This window comes from Gopherus evgoodei, chromosome 19 (genome assembly GCF_007399415.2).
Source record: "Gopherus evgoodei ecotype Sinaloan lineage chromosome 19, rGopEvg1_v1.p, whole genome shotgun sequence".
NCBI classification, from domain to species: Eukaryota; Metazoa; Chordata; order Testudines; family Testudinidae; genus Gopherus; species Gopherus evgoodei.
In genome coordinates this window covers 1,788,874-1,813,625 of record NC_044340.1, presented here as the reverse complement: position 1 = coordinate 1,813,625, position 24,752 = coordinate 1,788,874, and the positions used below count along the sequence as shown (strand labels likewise).

The 24,752-nt window shown below is 45.8% G+C and overlaps 1 protein-coding gene across 2 annotated transcripts in view; it reads left to right on the top strand.

Moving 5' to 3' along the window:
• The window catches only part of FEZ1 (fasciculation and elongation protein zeta 1), a 153,759-nt gene that overhangs the window by 73,508 nt on the left and 55,499 nt on the right, over positions 1 to 24,752 (top strand). The window contains exons 4-5 of one of the 2 annotated variants that reach the window (XM_030538517.1): positions 3,465 to 3,551; positions 18,200 to 18,368. In XM_030538517.1, the coding sequence (XP_030394377.1) occupies positions 3,465 to 3,551; positions 18,200 to 18,368 (256 nt within the window). The remainder of the gene's footprint in view (positions 1 to 3,464; positions 3,552 to 18,199; positions 18,369 to 24,752) is intronic. The other variant, XM_030538518.1, reaches the window with a different exon arrangement.

The window sequence follows — 24,752 nt, the reverse complement described above, 5'->3', positions numbered from 1 at the left end:
ATAGTTATCCTTCAGGACCCAGCCTACCCCTTAATGCCATGGCTCATGAAGCCATACACAGGCAGCCTGGACAGTAGTCAGGAACTGTTCAACTATAGGTTGAGCAAGTTCAGAATGGTGGTAGAATGTGCATTTGGACATTTAAAAGTACACTGGTGCAGTTTACTGACTCGGATAGATCTCAGCAAAACCAATATTCCCATTGTTATTACTGCTTGCTGTGCACTCCACAATATCTGGGAGAGTAAGGGGAAGATGTTTATGGCGGAGTGGGAGGTTAAGGTAAATCACCTGGCTGCTGATTACGCACAGCCAGACCGCAGGGCGGTTAGAAGAGTGCAGGAGGGCATGGTGCGCATCAGAGAAACTTTGAAAACCAGTTTCATGACTGGCCAGGCAATGGTGTGAAAGTTCTGTTTATTTCTCTTTGATGAAACCTTCCCCCCATTGGTTCACTCTACTTCCCTGTAAGCTAACTACTGTCCCCTCTCCTCTTCAGTCACCGCTGGCAGAGGCAATAAAGTCGCTGTTGCTTCACATTCATGCACTCTTTATTAATTTATCACACAAACAGAGGGATAACTGCGTCCACACTACTCCAAATTCAACCCGGCAAGGCCAATTTCAGTGCTAATCCCCTCGTTGGAGGTGGAGTAAATAAATCGATTTCAAGAGCCCTTTAAGTTGAAAAAAAGGGCTCATGTGGATGGGTGCAGGGTTAAATTGAGGTAACGCTGCTAAATTCAACCTAAAATCATAGTGTAGACCAGGCCTAAGTTTCTGTGATGCCTATGATATCAATATCCTGATTTAATACGAGGCACTCTGGTTCACCCATCTTATTATTTAGACTTCTAGCATTTGTATATAAGCACTTTAAGAACTTGTCACTTTTTAGCTGTCTGCCATTACATGATGTAATTGAATGGGATTCTTTTTCATTTGACTGTTTCTCATCAGATCCTTCCATAATTTATTATCTTCTATCCTCTCCTCCTTACTAAGACATATAGAGTCTCCATTATTAGATCCTCCCCAAGGGATGTCTTTGTCTGAACCATGTGCTCCTCTGCACCTGTCGGCTTTCCCCGGCTTTTACTTTAAAAACTGTTCAATGACCTTTTTTATTTTAAGTGCTAGCAATCTAGTTCCATTTTGGTTTAGATGGAACCTGTATAAGCTCCCCCTTTCCCAAAAGTTTCCCCAGTTCCTAATAAATCTAAACCCCTCCTGCCTACACCATTGTCTCATCTGTGCATTGAGACCCTGCAGTTCTGCCTGTCTAACTGGCCCTGCACATGGATGCTACCAGAGAATGCTACCATGGAAGTCCTGGACTTCAATCTCATGCCTAGCAGTCTATATTTGGCCTCCAGGACCTCTCTCCTATCCTTCTCTATGTCACTGGTACCTACATGTACCATGACCACTGGCTCCTCCCCAGCACTACACATAAATCTATCTATATGTCTCCACATGTAGATCCGCAACCTTCACACCAGGCAGGCAAGTCACCATGTGGTTCTCCCGGTCATTGCAAATCCAGCTATCTATGTTTCTAATGATCAGATCACCCGCTACTAATACCTGTCTCTTTCTAATAACTGCAGTTCCCTCCCCCAGATAACATGATATCATCTGGAATCATAGAATATCAGGGTTGGAAAGGACCTCAGGAGGTCATCTAGTCCAACCCCCTGCTCAAAGCAGGACCAATCCCCAACTAAGTCATCCCAGCCAGGGCTTTGTCAAAACTGACCTTTGGCTGAGGCAGGGAGACTTGTGCCCATGGCAGAGCAGCAAGGGGTCTCAGGGCTCTGGCTGTGGGGGTGGGGTGGATAGAAGGGGTTGAACTGAGGACTAGCTTCCCCTAAGAGGGCTCCACCTGCCATCCATATTTCTGACTGTTAGACCTCCACATTGGGGTCAGATTGAACAAGAATTGGTATACTCGCTCTCCCTTTCAGGCACTATCATAATCATGGCTGTGAGCAAGTTTGGTAAAACCTGGCTAGAAAGCTCTGCTTCCAAGCATTCTTCCATGTAGATGTGAATGATCCTATGAGCAATCCCTTCCTTAAAATTGGTAGTAAAACCTTGATGTGGTGGGATTGGATAGTGAGAGGAATTATCAGTGTGTTGCACGTAATTGAGATGATATATTTAAACCATTTGTGGATCTTCAGCAACAGTTTGGCTTGCCCTGCTCTGGAGCATGGAAATATCTCCAATTAAAGCATTTACTTACAAATGTATTTGGACTGGATGCATTGAGAGATTCAGGACTTCCAGAACTTTTATTATTTTGTTAGAAACTTCTTGCATTTACCTGGCCAGCAGTATCATCACTAGGTCTCAGAGCCAGGACTCTGCCTGAGTAGGAAATGCTATTTCAGCCCAGTAGCACAAGCTTCTTAAACCTGAGTTAGTTGACCTGGGCTCTGAGACTTGCTGCCACGGGGCTTTTTGCAGTTCAGACGTACCCTCTGAGTGCTACAATAGTAAAATAGTAATAATTAATACACTTTCTTTTAGCATGAAGAGAATAGTGGTGACTGTTTCCTTTCTATCAATATATCAAGAAGGATCTCTGGCCCTAATTCCATCCTCTTCTGGCAAGCAGGGTCCAATCTGCTACAGGCTGAAAAAGGCTTGTTTCAGGATAGAAGGACTTCAGTAGGGCTACTCGTGTGCTCAAAACTGAGCATGTGCTTAAGTGCTTTGCTGGATTAGGGCCAGAATGCCCAGCAGCTAGCCCTAATCCAGCAAACCTTATAAAACTGGATCTTATAAATTATATTTTATAAACTTATATAAACTGAGTTTATAAATCAGGCAGCAAAAATCCTTCCTGTGCCTAAACATGCAATCAATAAGTGATCAATAAGTTTTGCCATTTACCAGATAGGGACATTTTGTGGTCTTTGAGATCAATTTCTTAGAAAATGTTGGTAAGGGTGTTTGAAATGACAAAGTGGTAGAATGATTTTAAAACTCACTATGTGAGTTTTATGTGAGCCTGACAATCTAGCCAGCTTTCTATCCATCTTATAGTTGCTCAATCTAACAGAGCTAGAACCTCACCAGAACTAAAGCTGATTGTGGATTACACACAGGGGCAGCTCCAGGCACCAGCAAGCCAAGCCGCCCCTGATTCACAGATGCACCTTAGATTTTTTCTGTTGGCTTGTTCTGTTATTCTCCTACAAAATTCTTCTCCCACATTCCTAGGTAAGAGATGGTCTGACATATCAAAGCATGCTGCATAATGGCCTTCTATTGTATCTCAGTGGTGGAATATGCTTGGATTTTGAAGAAGCAGTGAACCTCATTTTCAGATGCTTCTCAGATATCTAGAGGGGAGAGCAGTAATTCATGCAGTAAAATCAATGCTAGATTGAAGACCCAAGTGGGATTATTCCTGCTGCTGACCAATCAGAATTTGGTTTGGGTTTTTTCTTCAGATCCACGAGAAGGAGGAGGAAGAGCTCCATGAGAAAAGTGAAAATGACTCTGGTATTAATGAGGAGCCTCTACTCACAGCAGATCAGGTACATGAACCTTACTGAGTTTTTGCCCTGATCTTTCCTCTCTCTGAAAGGAGGGAAATTCTGACAAGATATTTTCCTTGCACCAAGTCTCATCCCTATCAAGGTCACCTTTGCCATGGTAAGAGACATAGATCCTCCCTTATACTAAGCACAACAGCCCCTTCCCTCACTAAGCAAGTTAGCCACAAAGAACTGCCCATAGCAATAGTGGGACTCCCAGGAGTCAGCATACTAAGAAACCTAAGAATCACTAAGGCCCTTCTCTTCAGAGTGAAAGGGGAGACTGTCCTCATATAAACCACCACTTAACCTTTGGCTTTATAGGAAAATGCAATTATTTGTAAATAAACATCAAGAACTATTTATTTTCAAAGGAGGGAGGGGCAGTGTAATCAGCACTATTCTTTACTATGAAGTTAGACCCGAAGTCCTAACTTGAGCAAAGCTCCCATTAACTTCAAATAGGACTTAACTAGAAGTTTTGCCTGAGTAGGGTCTCCAGGATGGAGCCCTTAATACAGTGTACAGCTACATTTTTACCTGCATGGATGGCAGTGAAGTTGAGTCTGTCAACAGTATGGCAAAGCTTAACCCAAGTAGAGTGTCTCTTTGTTGCACTCGTGAATTTATATTAATGATACATTATAAAGCAACAATAGCTGGATCATGATGCTGCTGCTCACACAGTAATCAAAATGGCCTTTTCTGCAATTGTATTCAGCAGATCAGAAAGTACAGTAGTCTTGGTAAAGGGATGAGGGTAGGATGACTGTCTCTTTACTGTAAGATACTTGTGCTCTCCTTCACATCAGGGAAGGGCAAAAGTTCCCACTGCAAATGCTACCATATAATTGAATAACAGTCCCATTACACAAGGATAGGCCCAGTCCCTCATCAATATCTTGGTGTAATTCCTGGTGCCACAAGTTATGCATGCACATAAAGGAGTATGGGGGGACACTGAAACAGGCAGACCCTTCTACCTTGTGCACACTCAGCTAAATTTGACTGAACTGTAGAAATTCGGTTTTGTGGCAGTTTTGGTTTCGATAGCTCAGTGGTTTGAGCATTGGCCTGCTAAACCCAGGGCTGTGAGTTCAATCCTTGGGGGGGCCATGTAGGGATCTGGGGCAAAAATCTGTCTGGGGATTGGTCCTGCTTTGAGCAGGGAGTTGGACTAGATGACCTCCTGAGGTCCCTTCCGACCCTGATATTCTATTATTCTTCCACCTGTCTACTCATTTGCTATAGGTTTGTTTAGAGAGGCAAGCTTTGTGTCTTGTAATGCCAGCAGAGGGAAGTTGTCAAGGTTCCTTCCCCACTCTTAACTTTAGGGTACAGATGTGGGGACTGCATGGACACTTCTAAGCTTAATTACTAGCTTAGATCTGGTATCGCTGCCACCATCCAGAATTTTCAGTGTCTGGATCGCTCCCTTTCCCCAAAAAACCTTCCCCTCCCTGGGTAGCCTTGAGAGACTCCTTCACCAACTCCCTGGTGAGTCCAGATCCAATCCCTTGGATCTTAAAACAAGGAGAAATTAACCATCGCCCCTCCTTTCTCCCACCAACTCCTAGTGGATCCAGATCCAACCCCCTTTGATCTAAAAACAAGGAAAAAAATCAATCAGGTATTAAGAAAAAGGCTTTTAATTAAAGAAAAGAAAGGTAAAAGAAAACCCTCTGGGAGAGATTAGCATACCAGCTACTCTCACAGACAACAGATTCAAAACACAGAGGATGTTCCCCTGAGCACAAATTTAGTTACACAAAAAAATACCCCAATACCCAATTTGATTCTATCTCTAATTGCATAAGACAAGTTACAAAGAAATAAACATAAACCTATTTATTCCTTTCTAAAACTTACTACTCTGATAAGAGGCTGGTTCCTTGATCTTTTTCACTCCAGCTGAAACTGAAACTCTAAACAAAGGAAAAACTTCCTTCCTTCCTTTTGAAACATCTTATTCCCCCATTGGTTCCTCTGGTCAGGTGTCAGCTGGGCTAGGTGAACTTTTTAACCCTTTACAGGTAAAAGAGGCATTAACCCTTAACCATCTGTTTATGACAGAAGTAATAAGAGGACACTGCTGTCTTTATAGCAGCATTTTTATTTTATTTATTAGTTGAAGTGCTTCATCCCCTGCCCTCAACCAGGTGTCATATGTTGAAAACGCCTTGTATTACACAAATATCCAGACTGTGTCCTTCCTTCCCATTTTGAAGTTGATTTCCCAGTGGGAAAAAGACCATTTTCAGTTCTTTGGAAACAACCTGTTTGCTGGGCTAACTGTCAAGCAGATGCAACAAGGAGTCCTTGTGGCACCTTAGAGACTAACAAATTTATTTGGGCATAAGCTTTTGTGGGCTAGAACCCACTTACACGGCTACCACTCTGAAACTTGTCAAGCAGATGGTTTGTATTTAGTGAATCAGTAACAAGAATAACAAGGGACATGATAAAGGTACACAAAGAAGGAATGATAAAGAAGATGCATAATGCAGAATAAGGGGGCATTAAATTAAACTTCCCAAGGGACAAGTTATTCTAAAATTGTTAACTGTGGGGTTTCTTCATCCTTCCTTTGAGACATCTGGTCTGACTCACCCCATCAGAGACAGGATATTGGATTGAATTGACCCTTTGCTCTGATAAAATCTGGTGAGTTGTATGTGCTTATGGACATAAGATAGACTCAGTCCAGTGTCGTGACTACAGCTGGGTGAAATTTTTTGGACAAATAGGTTATGCACTGAAAAACACAGTGTGGGATTAACTGAAACTATCTGAAAATTTATGTCAAATTTGAAAAATTGTTTCAACCAAATTTAAAAAGTTGAAATGTCTCAGTAATGTCAAAAGGAAATGGATCATTTTGACCCCAAACATTTATTTAAGTTGAGTGCTGGGGACAACTTCCTGGTTGCTGGAGGAACCAACTAGACACTGTACTCCTCTTGACCTGCTGCTCACAAACAGGGAAGAATTGGTAGGGAAAGTAGCAGTGGGTTGCAACCTGGGCAGCAGTGACCATGAGATGGTTGAGTTCAGGATCCTGACAAAAGGAAGAAAAGAGAGCAGCAGAATATGGACCCAGGACTTCAGAAAAGCAAACTTTGACTCTCTCAGGGAACTGATGGGCAGGATTCCCTGGGAGGCTAAAATGTGGGGGAAAGAGTCCAGGAGAGCTGGCTGTATTTTAAAGAAGACTTATTGAAGGCGCGAAAGAATGGCAAATATGGCAGGCGACCATCTTGGCTTAACAAAGAAGTCTTTGGTGAGCTTAAACACAAAAAGAAGCTTAAAAGAAGTGGAAACTCAAACAGATGACATGGGAGGAGTATAAAAATAGTGCTCGAGTATGCAGGGGTGTAATCAGGAAGGCCAAGACACAATTGGAGTTGCAGCTAGCAAGGGATGTGAAGGGTAACAAGAAGGGTTTCTACAGGTATGTTAGCAACAGAAGAAGGTCAGGGAAAGGTTGGGGCCCTTGCTGAAGGGAGGCAACCTAGTGACAGAATATGGGGAAAAAGCTGAAGTACTCAATATTTGCATTGCATCGGTCTTCACAGACATGGTCAACTCCCAGACTGCTGTACTGCGCAACACAGCATAGGAAGGAGGTGAGCAGACCTCAGTGGTGAAAGAACAGGTTAAGGACTATTTAGAAAGTCTGGACATGCACAATCCATTGGGCCAGATGCAATGCACCCAAAGATGCTGAGGGAGTTGGCTGATGTGATTACAGAGCCACTGGCCATTATCTTTGAAAACTCATAGCAATAAGGGGAGGTTCCAGATGATTGGGAAAAGCCAAATATAGTGCCCACCTTTAAAAAAAGGAAGAAGGAGAATCCGGGGAAATACAGACCAGTCAGCTTCACCTCAGTCCCTGGAAAAATCATGGAGCAGGTCCTCAAGGAATCCATTTTGAAGCACTTGGAGGAGAGGAAGGTGATCAGGAACAGTCAACTTGGAGTCACCAAGGGCAAGTCATGCCTGACCAACCTGATTGCCTTCTATGATGAGATAACTGGCTCTGTGGATGTGAGGAAAGCAGTGGATGTGATATACCTTGACTTTAGCAAAGCTTTTGATACTGCCTTCCACAGTATTCTTGCCAACAAGTTAAAGAAGTATGGATTGGATGAATGCACTATAAGGTGGATAGAAAGATGGCTAGATCGTCAGGCTCAAAGGGTAGTGATCAACGGCTCCATATCTAGTTGGTAGCTGGTATCAAATGGAGTGCCCCAGGGGTCAGTCCTGGCACTGGATTTGTTCATCATATTCATTAATTATCTGGATGATGGGATGGATTGCACCCTCAGCAAGTTCGCAGATGACACTAAGAGGGGGGGAGAGGTAGATACACTGGAGAGTAAGGATAGGGTCCAGAGTGACCTAGATAAATTGGAGGATTGGGCCAAAAGAGATCTGATGAGGTTCAACAAGGACAAGTGCAGAGTCCTGTACTTAGGTCAGAAGAATCCCATGCACTTCTACCGGCTGGTGAATGACTAGCTAAGCCAGGGTGGGCAAACTATGGCCAGGAGGCCACATCCAGCCCTTCAGATGTTTTAATCTGGCCCTCGAGCTCCTGCCGGGGGGGGTCTGGAGTTTGACCCACTCCATGTGTGCTGTGGCTCAACGCAGCTCCCAGAAGCAGCAGCATGTCTCCCCTGCAGCTCTTACGCGTAGGGACAGCCAGGGGGCTCCGCACGCTGTCCCTGCCCCAAGCACTGCATCTGCAGTTCCCATTGGCCAGCCACAGCAGCCAATTGGAGCTGCAGGGGCAGTGCCTGCAGACAGGACAATTTGCAAAGCCGCCTGGCCGTGCCTCCCCGTAGTAGCCGGAGGGTAGACATGCCGCTGCTTATGTATAATTAAATAATTAGTGGAGAGTCTCCCACGTCAGTTGCCTAAGTACCAGGCTGCAGAGTCATTTTCATATTTATCATCATCCACAGTCATTAGATAGAGGGCAATTGAGGCTGCCTCACCCACATCCTTAACCTCTGGGCTAAAGCTTATAACAAAGGCAATACTGCTACCTGCTCCTCCTCTACAATTTCGTGACTCTCATCCTCATTTCCTTTCCTGAAACAAATGTTTCATTTTGACTCAATCTTTTCACTTTTTGATTCTGAAACATTTTGAGATATGTTGTTCTTGACTGAACCTGAAACAAAACTTTTTTTGATTTTTCAAAATTACCTGGGAACCAAAAAATCCATTATTTACCCAGCTCTAATCGCAAACCCTTTGATTGTAGTTGCCGTGTTACTTTTTGCCTATCACACCCCAGACTTTACACTGCCAATTTCACATGCAAATTGTCTGGGAGTCTCTCTCTCTCTCTCTCTCTCTCTCTCTCTCTCTCTCACACACACACACACACACACACACACACACACACACACACACACACACACACACACACACACTTTACTCTCAGTGCTGAGGTTTAGTCACAGCTTCTTAAGAGAAAAGAATCTGCAACTAAATGGGGTTCATCACTGGATGAAAGGTTGGAAAACAAGTTTTGTGGATGCAGGATTTTTCCTAAATCCTACCCTCCCAGATTTCCCGATCCCCCTAGACACATTCTACAGTGGAGTTGTAGGGACAGTGCATCTCAAAATCAAATGGTGTAGTGCATTATAAAATTAAGCATTACTGGAAAGAAATGTATTACTATCAACACGTCCTGATCTGAGTACAGGTACCCCATCAGTTCTTCAGTGTCACTAAAATAACTTACTTAACCCAGTCTCTGGGGAGATGTAGGAAGTTTTTGGCCCCTTTGCACAGCCAGAATGATGCAAAGGAGGTAGAATACAAGAGAAAATATGTTTCAGTGAATTAAATGACAACCAGAAGGAGACTCATAATGTCCAGGTGGAGAAAGGCAAATGATTCCTTCTTTGTGAAATGGCTTTCCCTTCCAGGTGCTGAGAGTTTAACAATAATCACCACATCTGAGAGTGGGAAAAGAAAGTACATAACATAAATAAATATTTCCCTCTTTTTCTCCAATAATATTTGCAGGATAATCTTGATTGGATTCAAGTAGTTTGGCGAAATAGCCTGTTTAATTGGGTTTTTTTGGTGATTGTCTTAATATTTTCATTTTCATTCTCCATTATTACATCAACCTTTTTCTTTTTTAATTAAAATGTAAACTGCTTTCTCTATATAAGACAGCAGATCACAGTTTTTTTGCCAGTGATAAATAGCAAGGCGATAGGCATCTTTAAAAAACGATAGTTGCAAATGATTAGATAGAAATGTTTCATTTGTGAATTGCATGGGATAGTGTATATGTTCTGTATTCTGTTAACAAGTGATTCCTTGACTGATACTTGGGAACATAGAAAGTGTCATTCTGGGTCAGGCCAGAGATTCTTCTAGTCTGGTAGTAACTGCCCAAAAACATAATTAAGGTTGCCCGGAGTTAAGGTCACCCAGTGATGTCTCATGCCCTTCCAGAATGTTGAGTTCAGCTACACTTAAAGCTCTGTAAAACAGGAAATGAAGAGTTATTGTAACACAAATGTAAACTTCTGAAACCAGGACATATGCCACCAGTACAATGAAAATTTAACTGTGCCCTTCTGGAGCTGGTAATTGCCACTGGCGATGGTTCATGGAAGACATAAAGAATGACTAAGAGAATGTGCCATTGTCTGTGTTGTGTTGTGTTCCACAGATTTGAATTGTAGCATTTATCTGTATGCATGCCAGCTATATAACTGTGTTAGGTCTAGCTGTATTGAATAGTGGAGGGATTAGTTGGAGCATGTTGGAAGAGCTGTAATGGTGATATGAGTAGAGGTGTGTGTGTACTTTCCTTGAGTGATCAAATATACCTCATTTCAATGCAGAGTTCTGTAAATTGTGTCAATAGTGGTGAACAGGTATTTTCTTATCATGGGGCTTATCAGTAGTCTGGTGGTATATATGACATTGGTCTCTGGAGCTTAGTGAGGGGTAACTAAAGACAATGTCTCAGAAGGAATCCTCAGGAAAAGAGAGTCTGTAATATTTTGCAATTCTGTAGTAGTTTCTGTGGAGTATGCTCAGTGTCTGGGTATAGGCCAGGTGTAGGTAGATCCTTTGCACCACACTTGAATGTCCTAAACCAGAGTTTTGCCTTCACAAAGAGAAGGTGTTAGAATTAGTCCTATGTGCTGTGTTTCTAGAGTGTTATGTAGCATCTGTAAAGGTAGAGTGCTTGTAAATGTGCTATTGGTGTGTTGGAACATACCTAAAAGGGCACTGTAGGTGTGTGTTGTTGGGGTCACCCCTGTCTGGGGCGGCTGGGAGCCAGCTTGCCTCACTACACAAGTCCAGTGAGTCAGGGAGTTAGCTTGGTGGGGCAGGAAACAGTCAAGGGCTCAGGCCCTCAGGCAGGGGCTGAGCACAGAGTTCAGTAATACGCCTGGGCCCTCAGTCAGGGCAGGCAGCAAACTTAAACAGTTCAGGGCTCAGACCCTCAGGCAGGGGCTGAGCACAGGGTTCAGTAATCAGCCAAGGCCCTAGGTCAGGGCGGGGCAGCAAACAAACAGTTCAAGAGCAAAGCCCAGGCTCCTGGCTCTGAGCGGTCTGAGAGAGGGGGAGACTGCCACCTGCGAGTTGGGTCGCAGGAGGGATGCAGGCTGGCCCACTCCACTGCGTCCCAGCCCGGGCCCTGACAGTGGCACGCGACCTGCTGCTGTGTCAGTGGAGATCCTGGCCGTAACACACTGACATCAGCTCTGGGTGTGCCACAGCCAGACTAGAGTCGGCTGCCCCCCGCCCTACTTCTGTCCTCCCCCTCTAGCAGTAACTGCATCTGGTCAGTGTCCTCTATGGCATCGAGCACCATGGGCTCCTCGGGGTACTCCGCAAGCGGTAAGCTGGGCAACTCCTCTGGGTCCCTTCTCACCGGTAGGCTTACTGGCTTCTCTGGGGCCTGGTTGGTATCCGGTCTTGACTGGTATGGCCAGTCCTCAGGCCGGTCACAGGCTGCAGGAGTCTCCCCAGCGGAAGCTTGGGCACCAGTGTCCAGCCTCTCCGGCAGCCAGGCAGCTTCTGAGCCCTGAGGTTGGGCTTTTATACTTCCGGTCCTGTGCCTGGACCTCTGGGGGGGCAGGCGCAGGCTCCAGTGGCTCTGCCCACTTTGGCATCCGGAGGGGCTCGTCCCTCTCTGGGGAAGCTAGGAGCCAGGCCGCCTCACTACAGGCACAATTAATGTTGCACTGTGGGGGTGAAGCAACAACCGTGCAGTGAGCCACGTGTCCCTTCCCCATTGGCAGAGACAGCATGGGGAGGGTAGGCAGTTCTGCATTTCTTCCCATGATTATGGAGCAATGATCTCCTGATCCCCCGCCCTTGGCCATGATGAATAATTGTTGAGGGATGAGGAGTATTGTAGGGAGGGAGGAAATAATATGACAGGGCACAGATGGCACCACTTCCCTTCCCTTACAAGTATGTCACTGGAGGGGAAGGTGCTCAACTTTTGCCCATTGTGGTTCTGCTCTGTCAGTGCTTCTGAGCTCCCAGAGAGAAAAGGTCCCTTTGATGGTAGTCTCTTTTTGGTCAAGGGTTCATAGAAAAACTACATTTTTGGAATCTCAGTTCATCATCAAATCTCTAGCCATCAGACTGGATTTTCTAAAAGAGTGTTTGGATGATTTCTTACGCTAGTAAGAGTTGTTGTCTAGGGATGTACTGGCCCCTCAGTATGTGTACCAGAGCACAGTTCTAAGGGGCATAGGGTCAGAACCCCCATCCCACACATACCCTTCTCTGCTCCACCCCCAACACACACATTCTGCCCCACTGTTCTGACCCCCCTATATTTCCTAGCTTTGCAGCAAAAAAGTAATAAGAATCTTAAAATGTTGTGAGCAGCTCATGTTACAGAGTGCTGTGTATCAAGAGTCTTTTCACTAAATGACCAGAGACTTTCTTTCCCTTGATCACACTCAGTCCCATTGTTCAGTAATGAAGTGTATGAAACTCATGATTACATTACCCTAACTGCTTATTAGAGTCTTTCTTCTTACATCTGTTTAATTAGTGCTAGTTTCCCAGACAATACTTCTAACGTAGAATCTGAATCTGCATGTGGATTTTAGAGCACTTCAAAATACTACTTTTAAATAAAAAATGTTGGTCTCAGGGCAACATTTCCAAAAGATGCCCTGGCAGAATATAGACAGAGAACAAGGACTTGCACAACACACATTTTCTCAAAGCTGATGGGTTGGGCTCAGATTCACAGTGCGTGGGTGTAGGTCAGGTTCAGTGGCCAAAGCATTTGACCTTGAGCTATGCTGTTACTGTGACCGCCAGTGGCCTACAAAACCTCTGGCTGCAACACTGCCTTGGTCTTGTTGCTCATGAGCATTTTGCTCGTTTTGGAGCATCAGTTTAGCTAAAGACAAGTTGGAGTTCCAGACTTACCTATTGATACATTTTGAACTGTTGCTTCCCCAGAGGAGTAATGGATGTCACGCACTAGCCGAGATAAATCCTGAGCAGAAGATTTCAGTTTGGAAGGCATTGGAGTGACAGTCTGAGCTCTAGTTATGCACAAAAATTTTTATAAGAATCAAGGTGGAATCCACAATAGTACTTAGGTACCTAAACCCCAGACTTAGGTGCCTAAGACTCAGTGTTGGCTTCGCTGTAATCCACAGAACTTCTGCTGAACCCTATAGGCACCTAACTCATTTGGTGCCTAGTTTTTCAGAACAAGAGTACCCTAAGTGCCTATATTTCTGCCTCTGGGCATGCACACTGCCTCCCTCTAGATGTCTAGATGCCTGTCTCCCACCTAAGCCCCAGAGCAATTCACCAACCAGAGGGAAGAGGCAATGGGATGTCTAAGTCTGGGAAGCCCGATCCAGTAGGTATGCTCAGAGATGTGCCTACCAGATCAGGTCACATTCCAGATCCAGCCAGAGCAGGTGGTGTTTCCCACCTTACAACTTTTAACCCACTTGCTAGAGCACTCACATGGGATGTGAGAGACCCAAGTTCAATTCCCCCCTCTCCTGGAGAAGAAGAAGGAATTTGAACAAGGGTTATCCATCTTCAGAAGAGTGCTCTAACCACTGAGCTATGGGATATTCTGATGTGGAGCTCCCTCAGTCTCTCTTGTCGAAGCTGTTTCATTGTGGATAAATAATGAAGGAATGACTAGAGCAGGAGGACAGGACCTGGGGTCTCCCACCTTGCAGGTGTAGGCCCTAACCATTGGACTATAGGGTCAGTCTCATTCATTCTCTTTCTTTCCCAGTAATGGTTCCACTTAAATAAGGGCTTACAATCTGAGTATAAGACAAGAAACAACAGATGGATACAGACTAATGAGGGAGTACAAGGGAACAGCATTAGTCAGCATGATGGGCCATGATCTCAGCACACCTGCAGCCTAACTGTTGCCAAGTTTTTGTTGGCATCATGGCAAAGGAGAGTTTTGAGGAGGGTTTTGAGGGAGGAAAATGAGGTAACAGGGGGTATTTATGGGGAGTGCCTCCCAGACACATGGGGCGGTAAGGGGGAAGCCAGAAGTATTTGTTTTACAAGGTAACAAGTGAGCAATGGAGGCTGGAGGTTGCACTGTGGGCTGATCAAAGGGGAGCATTGACAGCTTGATAGTTAATGAGAGATGATATGTGGGTGGAGATAGGCCAGAAAGGGCCTTGAAAGTGAAAGGAAGCTGCTCATGTTTGAAGCAAAGGAGACAGAAGGGGGAGCCAGTGGAGAGATTCAAAGATAGAGTTAACATAGTCAAAGCAGCAGGCTAGGAAAATGATTTTTGCTGCAGCATTCTTGATGGAGGTGAGTGGGAAAAGATTGCACTCACAGATTTCAAGGCCAGAAGGGATCATTGTGATCATCTTGTCAGACCTCCTGGATAACACAGGCCAGGAAAGTTGCCCAAAATAATTCCCAGAACATAAAATTGTCAGTGATAGAAAATCCAGCATGACACTAAGTTGTTCCAATGGTTAATTACTCTCGCTGTTAAATGGCTGGCCTTGGGGCTGGTAATCAGGACAGCTGCCTTGGGCACCAACTTGCAGAGACACCAAATCAGCACCTGGGTTGAGGGGCACCACATAGCTCAGCTGGTCTGGTCCACTGGTTTGTTTGCTTTTTGCTCTACCAGTCTCCTCAGCGGAAAGAACCAAAAATGATTGCCGTCCTTGGTGACAGAACACCTGATTACATTTGTCAAGGCCAGAGAGAAAGATGTTGCACTAACTGAGACTCAAGATGTTTAGAACCTGGATGAAAGTTTTAGTTGTGTGAATGGATAAGAAAAGCCATACTTTAGCAATGTTTTCTAGAAAGAATCAGCAAGACTTAGACATAACCTGAATGTGAGGTTTGAGTGGAAGGTGACACACAGGTTACAGGGCTGAGTGAAGACAGGATGGTGGTGTTGTTCACAGTGAATGAGAAAGGAGGTAGCAGGTTGGGGCTGGGGGGTAGAGTAAGAGTTCTGTTTTAGCCATGTTTAGCTTGACCTGGTGTGTAGACATCCATAAGGAGGTATCACAGAGACACACTGAGATTTTAACTTGGCTAGAAGTAGACAGATGTGGAGTAGAGAGGTAGATCTGTGAGTTGTCAGCATAGAGGTGATAGTTGAATTTGTATTTGTGGATTATCCAGAGATAAGGTGTAGAGGGAGAAGAGAAGGTGACCAAGGACACAGCCATTTGCAACTCCCTCAGAAAGTTGGAGGGCAGATGAGGAGGAATCTCCAAAGGACACATGGAAGGAGCAATTACAGAGGGAGGAAGAGAACCAGGAGAGAACAGTCATGGAAGCTAATGGAGGACAAGATTTCAAGAAAAAGAGTTATGTTCAACTGTGTTGCAGATGGTTGACAGGTCAAGGAGGATGAGGATGAGGAGCTGATTCTGGGCTTCAACTAGAAAGACGTCATTAGAGACTTTGGTGTCACAGTTCAGAGTTACTGCATCTATAGTACCCTCTATGGTCCCTCGAGGGTACCTGCTCTAGGTTCCTTATTCTGCGGCTGTCACCTTGCTTGGGCAGAGACCTATGTCGCGCTTGGCCATGCCCAGGAGTTTTCCAGGCTGCACAGTTACCTGCCTACACTGTGATATTCCCAGCAAGCCAGACTACCTAAATAGACTATGAACAATGTAATGGCCCAAAGTTATAAATTACCACACAGCTCTTTGTAAGCAAGCACATTTATTCTTAAGGTGAAAGGATTACAGAGAAAACATAATGAAAATAATGAGAGTTTCTAAATGCATGCTAACAGCTTACCAGAAATCACCCATCATTCTTAAGGGGCCTCTGTAGGCCAAATCCTTCCAGCCCTTCTGCAGTGATTGGAGTCCCTTCTTGGATGAATGGTCCAGTCCTTTTCTGGCTCAGAAGGAAGCCGAGAGCCAGTTTAAACTCAGGCTATTTATCCAGAAGTCCTTTCTTTCTCTGTTCATCTCTGCAGAGTCCAGTTTGTAAATATGACCCTCCCCATGATGAGGTACCTTGTGGGGTGGGGGGAGTTTACAAACTGGCTGATTTGCCTTAATCACCACCCACTGTTGGTAGTTCCTGGAGGAGGTCTGGTAGCTCTCCCCCATGGAGTAGAACACAATCATAGATAAATAAGGCTAGGATTTAGTCACAGGTATTTTTAGTAAAAGTCATGAACAGGTCATGGGCAATAAAAATTCACCACCTGTGGCCTGTCCATGACTTATACTAAAAATACCTGTGATTAAATCTTGCAGGGGCGCTGAGAGGGACTATGGCTGATCCAGCCAGTTGGCCAGGGACTGCTGCCGGGGCTGCAGACCACAGCTTATCCAGCTGTCTGGCTGGGGATGACTGCCCAGGGCCATGGACCGCAGTTGCTCCAGACAGCTAGGGACCATGGCTGCTCTGGCCAGCCACCTGGTGACTGCTGCCCGGGGCCGTGGACCTCGGCTGCCTCCGGTGACCACCCAGGGCCAGATGCCCAAGGTCATGGCTGTTCTGGCCAGCACCCCGGGGACAGCTGCCTGGGTCGCCAGAGTAGCAGTTGGTGTGGCTGTCCCTGGGGCCACTCCAGCAGCATCTGGTGTGGCTGTTCTGAGGGCCACCTGAGCAGCTGGTCCCAGAGCTAGCTGCTTGGGTGGCCCTGGGCACACTGGCCCCTGCAGAAGTCACAGAGGTTGCAGAAAGTCACAGAATTCGTGACTTCTGTGACCTCCGTGACAGACACGGAGCCCTATACATAAACTATTAATTTAAAACAATGGAGCCCGAAGATACTTAAACTGAATTCAATCAAGTCTATCAAGGATAGGAAGGAAATTGCTATATCTGTCACATCTCCATGTAAAGAAGTGAGTGTAACTAGGACTCTTGACCAGAAGCCTAGAGGAACTTATTGGTTTATTTCCTGGATGGCATTTCTGCCAGGACCTTTCATACTTTCACATTTCAACTATTCAGGTAATAAACATTCTGCTGGCAAGCCAGCATACAGCATCTCATTTGACAGCTATCCAGTATCATATTTCTCTTTAGAATCTATCGGGCAGAGCTGTCACATGCTGCTGCTTACCCTTATTACCCAAAATCATTTGGGTGTGAACTTGAGACCTGATTTACCTCCCACCTGGTTTCTAGGGCATGTGTATGATGTTCCTTTCTCCCTCCAGGGTTCCCCAGCCTCCCTGGAAGTAATACACAAGCAATTCTTTGGACCAAAGAGAGAAATCATGTACTTTGCCTCCCTCTGAAGTGGTTCTCAGCCATGCCCTGTTTTAACAGCAGAGGGTTCACAGCAGGAGAAATTCCTTAAACCCCGTAGTCAAATTCCATTTTCTGCTCCGCGTCCTTAGAGCTTGGGACTTGTGGACTCCAGTGGTTTAACCTCAGCTTCTCTGGGGTGATGTGGAGGAGTATTGATCCCCTACCCCACTGGGGTGGCCTTTTGTTCCCCACACACTGAGCCAAGGTGAGCAGAATTCCCTCTGCAACCTGGCTCAGAGTCTTTTACATTTTCACAACCCATCAGAGACTGTGGGAAGAAGATTCCCTTCCTCTCCCTGTCACCCTGGAATTGAGGAGAGTGTTACCCCAAAATTTAACTGAGCTAATTGCAGCCATGTCAGCCACCATTAATTAATTTAAAAAAACACCACATAGTTAAGGGATAATTTGGACAAGCAGGGCTTTTGGAGACAAGGTCAAATACTAGCCCAGGCTTTCAGTTTCTGCAAATCTGAATGGAAGGAGGGGAGTTCTCCTAATTCCAGTGACTCCTATGGGACTGCTGGGTGCTGAGCACTTCTGAAAATTTGACAGTTTTGGTTTGTTTCTTATGATTGGCTTCTTTTGGGCTGCATTTCCATATTCTGAAGGATACCCTGGTCTGCTTGCATACCATACTTATATGTTCACAAATACTGCTGATAATTGCTTACACAATATTATCTGAAGTTTAAAATGCAGTTAATACCCTTTATAGTACTATATGCAGAAGTTCTCCCGCTATTGTTCTGAAAGCGTGGTAATTACATAGTGTCAGCAATGATTTGTTAGTGCTGAATCCAGCTATTGGTCGTTATAATACAATTCAGTGGCTGACATTCATATTATCTTATCAGGTAATTGAAGAAATTGAGGAGATGATGCAGAATTCCCCAGATCCTGAAGAGGAAGAGGAGAACTTGGAGGAAGATGATGGAGGAGAAACTTCCTCTCAGGCTGATTCAGTCCTGTTGCAGGAGATGCAGATTTTGACACAAACCTTTAACAACAATTGGTCCTATGAAGGTGAGGACATGTGGGAAGGGCAGAGGGAGACTTCCATTTAGGTCTTAGGAAAGTTGAGGCTGTTTGTGTTTTCACTAGGATACTATTCCGTTCTCGCAGTTGGTATTATAATACAAGGTATTTTAAGCCTTATTTGAATAAATGTCTCTTTCATCCATATTGCATGGACCTCTCCCTATAATTCTATTGTCGAGTGTGTTATATAGATCTGCTAACATAGAGTTTGGTTACTGAGATACCAGGAGGAAGCATGAGCAGGAGAGCGCAAGAGGGGTCGACTCCTGCCTCATACTGAGAAAGCAGGATGATCAGCAAGTTATCTAAACTGCCTATACACAAATGCAAGAAGACTGGGAAACAAGCAGGGAGAACTGGAAGTCCTGGTACAGTCAAAGAATTATGATGTGTTTGGATTAACAGAGACTTGGTGGGGTAACTCACATGACTGGAGCACTGTCCTGGAGGGATATAAACTGTTCAGGAAGGACAGGCAAGGCAGAAAAAGTGGGGGAGTTGCACTGTATGTAGGAGAGCAGTATGATTGCTCAGAGTTCCAGTATGAAACTGCAGAAAAACCTTAGAGTCTCTGGATTAAATGTAGAAGTGTGAGCAACAAGGGTGATGTCATGGTGGGAGTCTGCTGTTGACCACCTGACCAGGGGGATGAGGTGGCTGAGGCTTTCTTCAGGCAACCAACAGAAGTTACTAGATCACAGGCCCTGGTTCTCATGGGAGACTTCAATCATCCAGCTGTGTGCTGGAAGAGCAATACAGCAGTGCACAACAATCTAGGAAGTTTTTGGAAACCATAGGGGACAATTTCCAGGTCAAGTGCTGGAGGAATTGACTAGGAGCAGAGCTCTTCTTGACCTGCTGCTCACAAACAGGGAAGAATTAGTAGGGGAAGCAAAAGCAGATGGGAACCTGGGAAGCAGTGATCATGAGATGGTCTAGTTCAGGATCCTGACGCAAGGAAGAAAGGAGAGCAGCAGAATATGGACCTTGGACTTCAGAAGAGCAGATTTGACTCCCTCAGGGAACTGATGGGCAGGATCTCCTGGGAGGGGGAAAGGAGTCCAGGAGAGCTGGCTGTATTTTAAAGAATCTTTATTGAACTTGCAGGAACAAACCATCTCAATGTGTAGAAAGAATAGTAAATATGGCAGGCGATCAGCTTGGCTTAACAGTGAAATCCTTGCTGATCTTAAACACAAAAAAGGAGCTTAGAAGAAGTGAAAGCTTGGACAAATGACCAAGGAAGAGTATAAAAATATTGCTCAGGCATGCAGGAGTGAAATCAGGAAGGCCAAATCACAATTGGAATTGCAGCTAGCAAGGGCTGTTAAGAGTAACAAGAAGGGTTTCTACAGGTATGTTAGCAACAAGAGGTCAGGGAAAGTGTGGGCCCCTTACTGAATGGGGGAGGCAACTTAGTGACAGAGGATGTGGAAAAAGCTAATGTACTCAATGCTTTTTTTACCTCTATCTTCACAAACAAAGTCTGCTCCCAGACTACTGCACTGTATGGGGAGGGGGTGACCAGCCATCTGTGGAGAAAGAAGTGATTCAGGACTATTTAGAAAAGCTGGATGAGCACAAGTCCATGGGGATGGATGCGCTGCATCCGAGGGTGGTAAAGGAGTTAGTGGATGTGATTGAAGAGTCATTGGCCTTTATCTTTGAAAACTCATGGCAATTGGAAAAGGTCCTGGATGACTGGAAAAGGGTAATGTAGTGCCCATCTTTAAAAAAAGGAAGAAGGAGGATACCGGGAACTACAGGCCAGTCAGCCTCACCTCAGTCCCTGGAAAAATCATGGAGCAGGTCCTCAAGGAGTCAATTTTGAAGCACTTCGAGGGGAGGAAAGTGATCAGGAACAGTCAGCATGGATTCACCAAGGGCTTGTCATGCCTGACTAACCTAATTGCCTTCTATGATGAGATAACTGGCTCTGTGGATGAGGGGAAAGCAGTGTGGGCTGGATGAATGGTCTATAAGGTAGATAAAAAGCTGGCTAGATCCTCAGGCTCAAAGGTTAGCAATCAATGGCTCCAGGTCTAGTTGGCAGCCAGAATCAAGCAGAGTGCCCCAAGGGTTGGTCCTTGGGCCGGTTTTGTTCAATATCTTAATTAATGATCTGGAGGTTGGTGTCAACTGCACCCTCATCAAGTCTGCAGATGACGCTAAACTGGGAGGAATGGTAGATAGACTGGAGGATAGGGATAGTATATAGAGGGACCTAGACAAATTAGAGGATTGCAGGGCCGCCCGGGGGGGCAAGTGGGGCAATTTGACCCAGGCCCCGGGCTCCACAGGGGCTCCCAAGAGAACGGGTGAGGCTCCCGCCCTAGCCCTGGCCTGACCCCCATCTCTGCCCCTCTCATGGAGTCTCAGCACATCCAGCAGCGTCCCTGAACAGTGGCACAGCGTGGCTCCAGCGGGGACCCTGAGCTCCGCCCTGCTCAGAGCCGCGTGGTAAGGGGGCAGGGCTGTGAGCTCCAGGCCGAGTGGAGGGAACTCAGGCCCTGCTGGAGCTCGCAACCCCGCCCCCTTACCACGCGGCTCTGAGTGGGGAGGAGCTCAGGAGCCCCACCTGAGCCACGCTGCAGCTGTAGAGGGAAGCTTCTGGATACAACGCGCTGAGGCTTCAGGTGAGGGGGGAGCCGGGGGTAAGGGGCCGGGGCCGAGAGGGTTGTATAAGGGGCAGGGAGTCCCAGGGACAGTCAGGGGACAGGGAGGGGGCAGAGGTTGGGGGGGCAGTCAGGGGACAGAGAATGTGGGGGGTTGGCTTGTGGGCGTTCTAGGGGTCTGTCAGGACTCAACAGGGCGGTGGATAGGGGTTGGGACAGTCAGAGAACAGGGCTGGGGTCCAGGGGTGTGGGGGTCTCTGGAGGATGGTGAGGGGGCAAGGAGCAGGATGGGTTGGGGATTCTGAGAGGGGTGGGCAGTTGAGGGGCAGAAAGTGGAGGAGGGTCAGATAGGGGGAAGGGCCAGGCTGTTTGGGAGGCGCAGCCTTCCCTACCCTAAAGCTCATTCTGCAGTTTGAGGCTTGCAGAAGAGCCAAGCTGTTAACTTTTCCATTAGGGCTACCATCCCTTTCACTTCTCAAATGCCAAATTATAGTCTATATTTAATTTCAGTGCCATACGGAGATTCATGTCAGGGGAGGGTAGCTTCATTTAAAATTAGCCACTGGGGGAGGGATCACATGGGAAGAGCAATAGCCTACACCATCTACTTCCTTCCCGACTCTACCAAGGGAGACCCCCCTGCCTGCATTCCCTGAGGCTTCAGAGGGATTAATTCAGTGGTTCTCAAACTTTTGTCTTAGTGACCCCTTTCACATAGCAAACCTCTGAGTGCGACCCCCTCCCCTGGGTTAATTTAATGTTAACACCATGTGTCCATTCACATGCATATGCTATTTTGAGCATGTCAGTTTTCACAACATAGGCTCATTCCAGATTCTGGAACAAGCTCAAATGCTCGGTTCTTGTAGTATGTACATAGTCTATACTAAAGACAAACCCACAGTAACCGTCTCCAGTTTGTGAGGGACCCCATGGAGCCAGTCTCTAGGAAACAGATAAATGCATGGAGGTTAAGTCCATTAATGGCTGTTAGCCAGGATCGGTAACGAATGGTGTCCCTAGCCTCTCTTTGTCAGAGGGTGGAGATGGATGGCAGGGGAGAGATCACTTGATCATTACCTGTTAGGTTCACTCCCTCTGGGGCACTTGGCATTGTCCATTGTCGGTAGACAGGATACTGGGCTGGATGGACCTTCGGTTTGACCCAGTTCTTATGTTCTAACCTAAATGAACCCAAAGTTATGGAGACAGATATGAGTCAAGGAAGCCAGCAGAGTATCAGAAACCTGGAAAAATCTCTGACTGGATGGGCTCAGGCGTTTGGTCACAAGCTGAGGTGGTTCAAAAGTTTTGGATTTTTTTTAAGCAGAATTTTTTATTATTTCTTTAAACAATCAAACACAGTAAGCAGCAAGTATTTGGCCACACACTTCTGAAATCCCAAACCATATTCAGGTTTTGGCAGACTAATTTCAGCTTTTCAATTAAAAAAACCACAACAATTTTTGAAGGAAAGCAGACATTGTCCGTGATTTTTTTCTCCTTTTTAAAACCCCCTAGTTTTCGATAAAAAAAAGTTTTGACGGAAATTATTTGTCCAACTCTTTTAATGAGCTGTAGTGCCTTTTAGCACTAGCTGATTCTGAGAAACTTGTAAAGAATTTTTCTCAAAACTGGGTTTGTGCTGAGATGCGGAAGGTTTATTTTTCCCAGGGCTGCTCGTGGGGGGGAGCAAGTGGGGCAATTTGCAATATAGTATTGCAATTTTTTTATGGAAGGGGTTCCCGAAATTGCTTTCCCGCAGGCCCTCTGAATCCTCTGGGTGGCACTGGAGTATTGGGCCAAAAGTAATCTGATGAGGTTCAACAAGGACAAATGCAGAGTCCTGCACTTAGGATGGAAGAATCCCATGCACTGCTACAGACTAGGGACTGAATGGCTAGGCAGCAGTTCTGCAGAAAAGGACCTAGGGGTTACAGTGGACAAGAAGCTGGCTATGAGTCAACAGTGTGCCCTTGTTGCCCAGAAGGCTAACGTCATTTTGGGCTGTATATATAGCAGCATTGCCAGCAGATTGAGGGACGTGATTATTCCCCTCTGTTTGGCACTGATGAGGTCATATCTGGAGTATTGCATCCAGCTTTGGGCCCTCCACTACAGAAAAGATGTGGAAAAATTGGAAAGAGTCCAGCGGTGGGCAACAAAAATGATTGGGGGCCTGAAGCACATGACTTATGAGGAGAGGCTGAGGGAACTGGGATTGCTTAGTCTGCAGAAGAGAAGAATGAGAGGGGATTTGATAGCTGCTTTCAGCTACTTGAAAGGGGGTTCCAAAGAGGATGGATCTAGACTGTTCTCACTATTAGCAGATAACAGAACAAGGAGTAATGGTCTCAAGTTGCAGTGGGGGAGATTTAGGTTGGATATTAGGAAAAACATTTTCACTAGGAAGGTTGTGAAGCACTGAACTGGGTTACCTAGGGAGGTGATGGAATCTCCTTCCTTAGAGGTTTTTAAGGTCAGGCTTGACAAAGCCCTAGCTGGGATGATTTAGTTGGGGATTGATCCTGCTTTGATCAGGAGTTTGGACTAGATGACTTCCTGGGTTCCCTTCCAAACATGATATTCTATGATTCTACTAGAGGTGATAGATCATTATAATAAAAAGAAAATAAAAGAGCATCAACAAAAGTCCTCTCTGAACTCTCATTTAAAAGAAAGAAAGAAGTTGCTTTTTGGGGCCTCATTTTACTCATCTCTAAAAAGAGATAATTAATTTCTCATAGGGGAACTGTAAGAGTTCATTGATGATTGTAACACTCCTTGAAGTCCTCAAATACAAAAAATAACCAAATAAACTGAGAAAATGAATGCTCAATATAGTAGGTAATCAAGAAAAACTGCCTATGTTGTAAAACTATTAGTTAAAATGTTCCAGAGCTGAAACACCAGCATTATTAGGGATTTACATTCACTCAGCAACTACTTAACATTCCAAATGGTGACAATTGAAAACACGTATTAAAGCCATGATTCCTCATTCAGTATTACAAAATGCAATGTCGTACATCTAGGAATAATGAATCTAAGTCAAATTTATAGGATGTGAAATGTATCCTGGAAACCCATGAATCTGACAAGGAGTACAGAATGATGCTGAATAACAAGCTGTAGCAGGAGGGTCACCCGCTTCTGTTATAAAGGGCTTAGAATAGCCCAGGAGAGGGCTGTGTCTGGCGGTAAGCAGTTCAGACTGCTTGGGGAAGCAGCCTCAGCTGTGGCCATGCCCCAATCAGGGCCCAGCTGGCCCATATAAGAAGGCAGTGGGCTAGGAGCAGACGGACTCTCTCTTGCCTTTGAGAGGGAGGGGCCTGGCCGCTGGGTAGTGTACCTGAGTATCTGAGGTGGAGCAAGGCTGGGAGAAGACCAGAGAAGCTGGGGAGCTCCAGCCTGGAAACCCCCAGGCTGCAGGGCTAGTATAAGGCTGAATAGGTACTGGGGTTGCAGGGGGCAGCCCAAGGGTAGGCAGAGGCAGCAGGTCCAACCCTCCCTTGCCTGTGATGAGTGGCTTAGATACAGCAGTCTGCCCCAGTGAATGGGGGCTAGATAGGGACTAGGCAGTAGCCATATACTGAGGTGAGGTGGGGACATGGGGTGGGGGTTCCTCTGGAAGAGGGGAGACCCAGAGACTGAGCGGTTACTGCCAGGTGGCAGCACCCCAGTGGAAAGGGGCACCGGAGTGTGGGAGGGAACAGGGGCCCAGCGGTAGCAAGACACTGGTTGACAGAAGGTG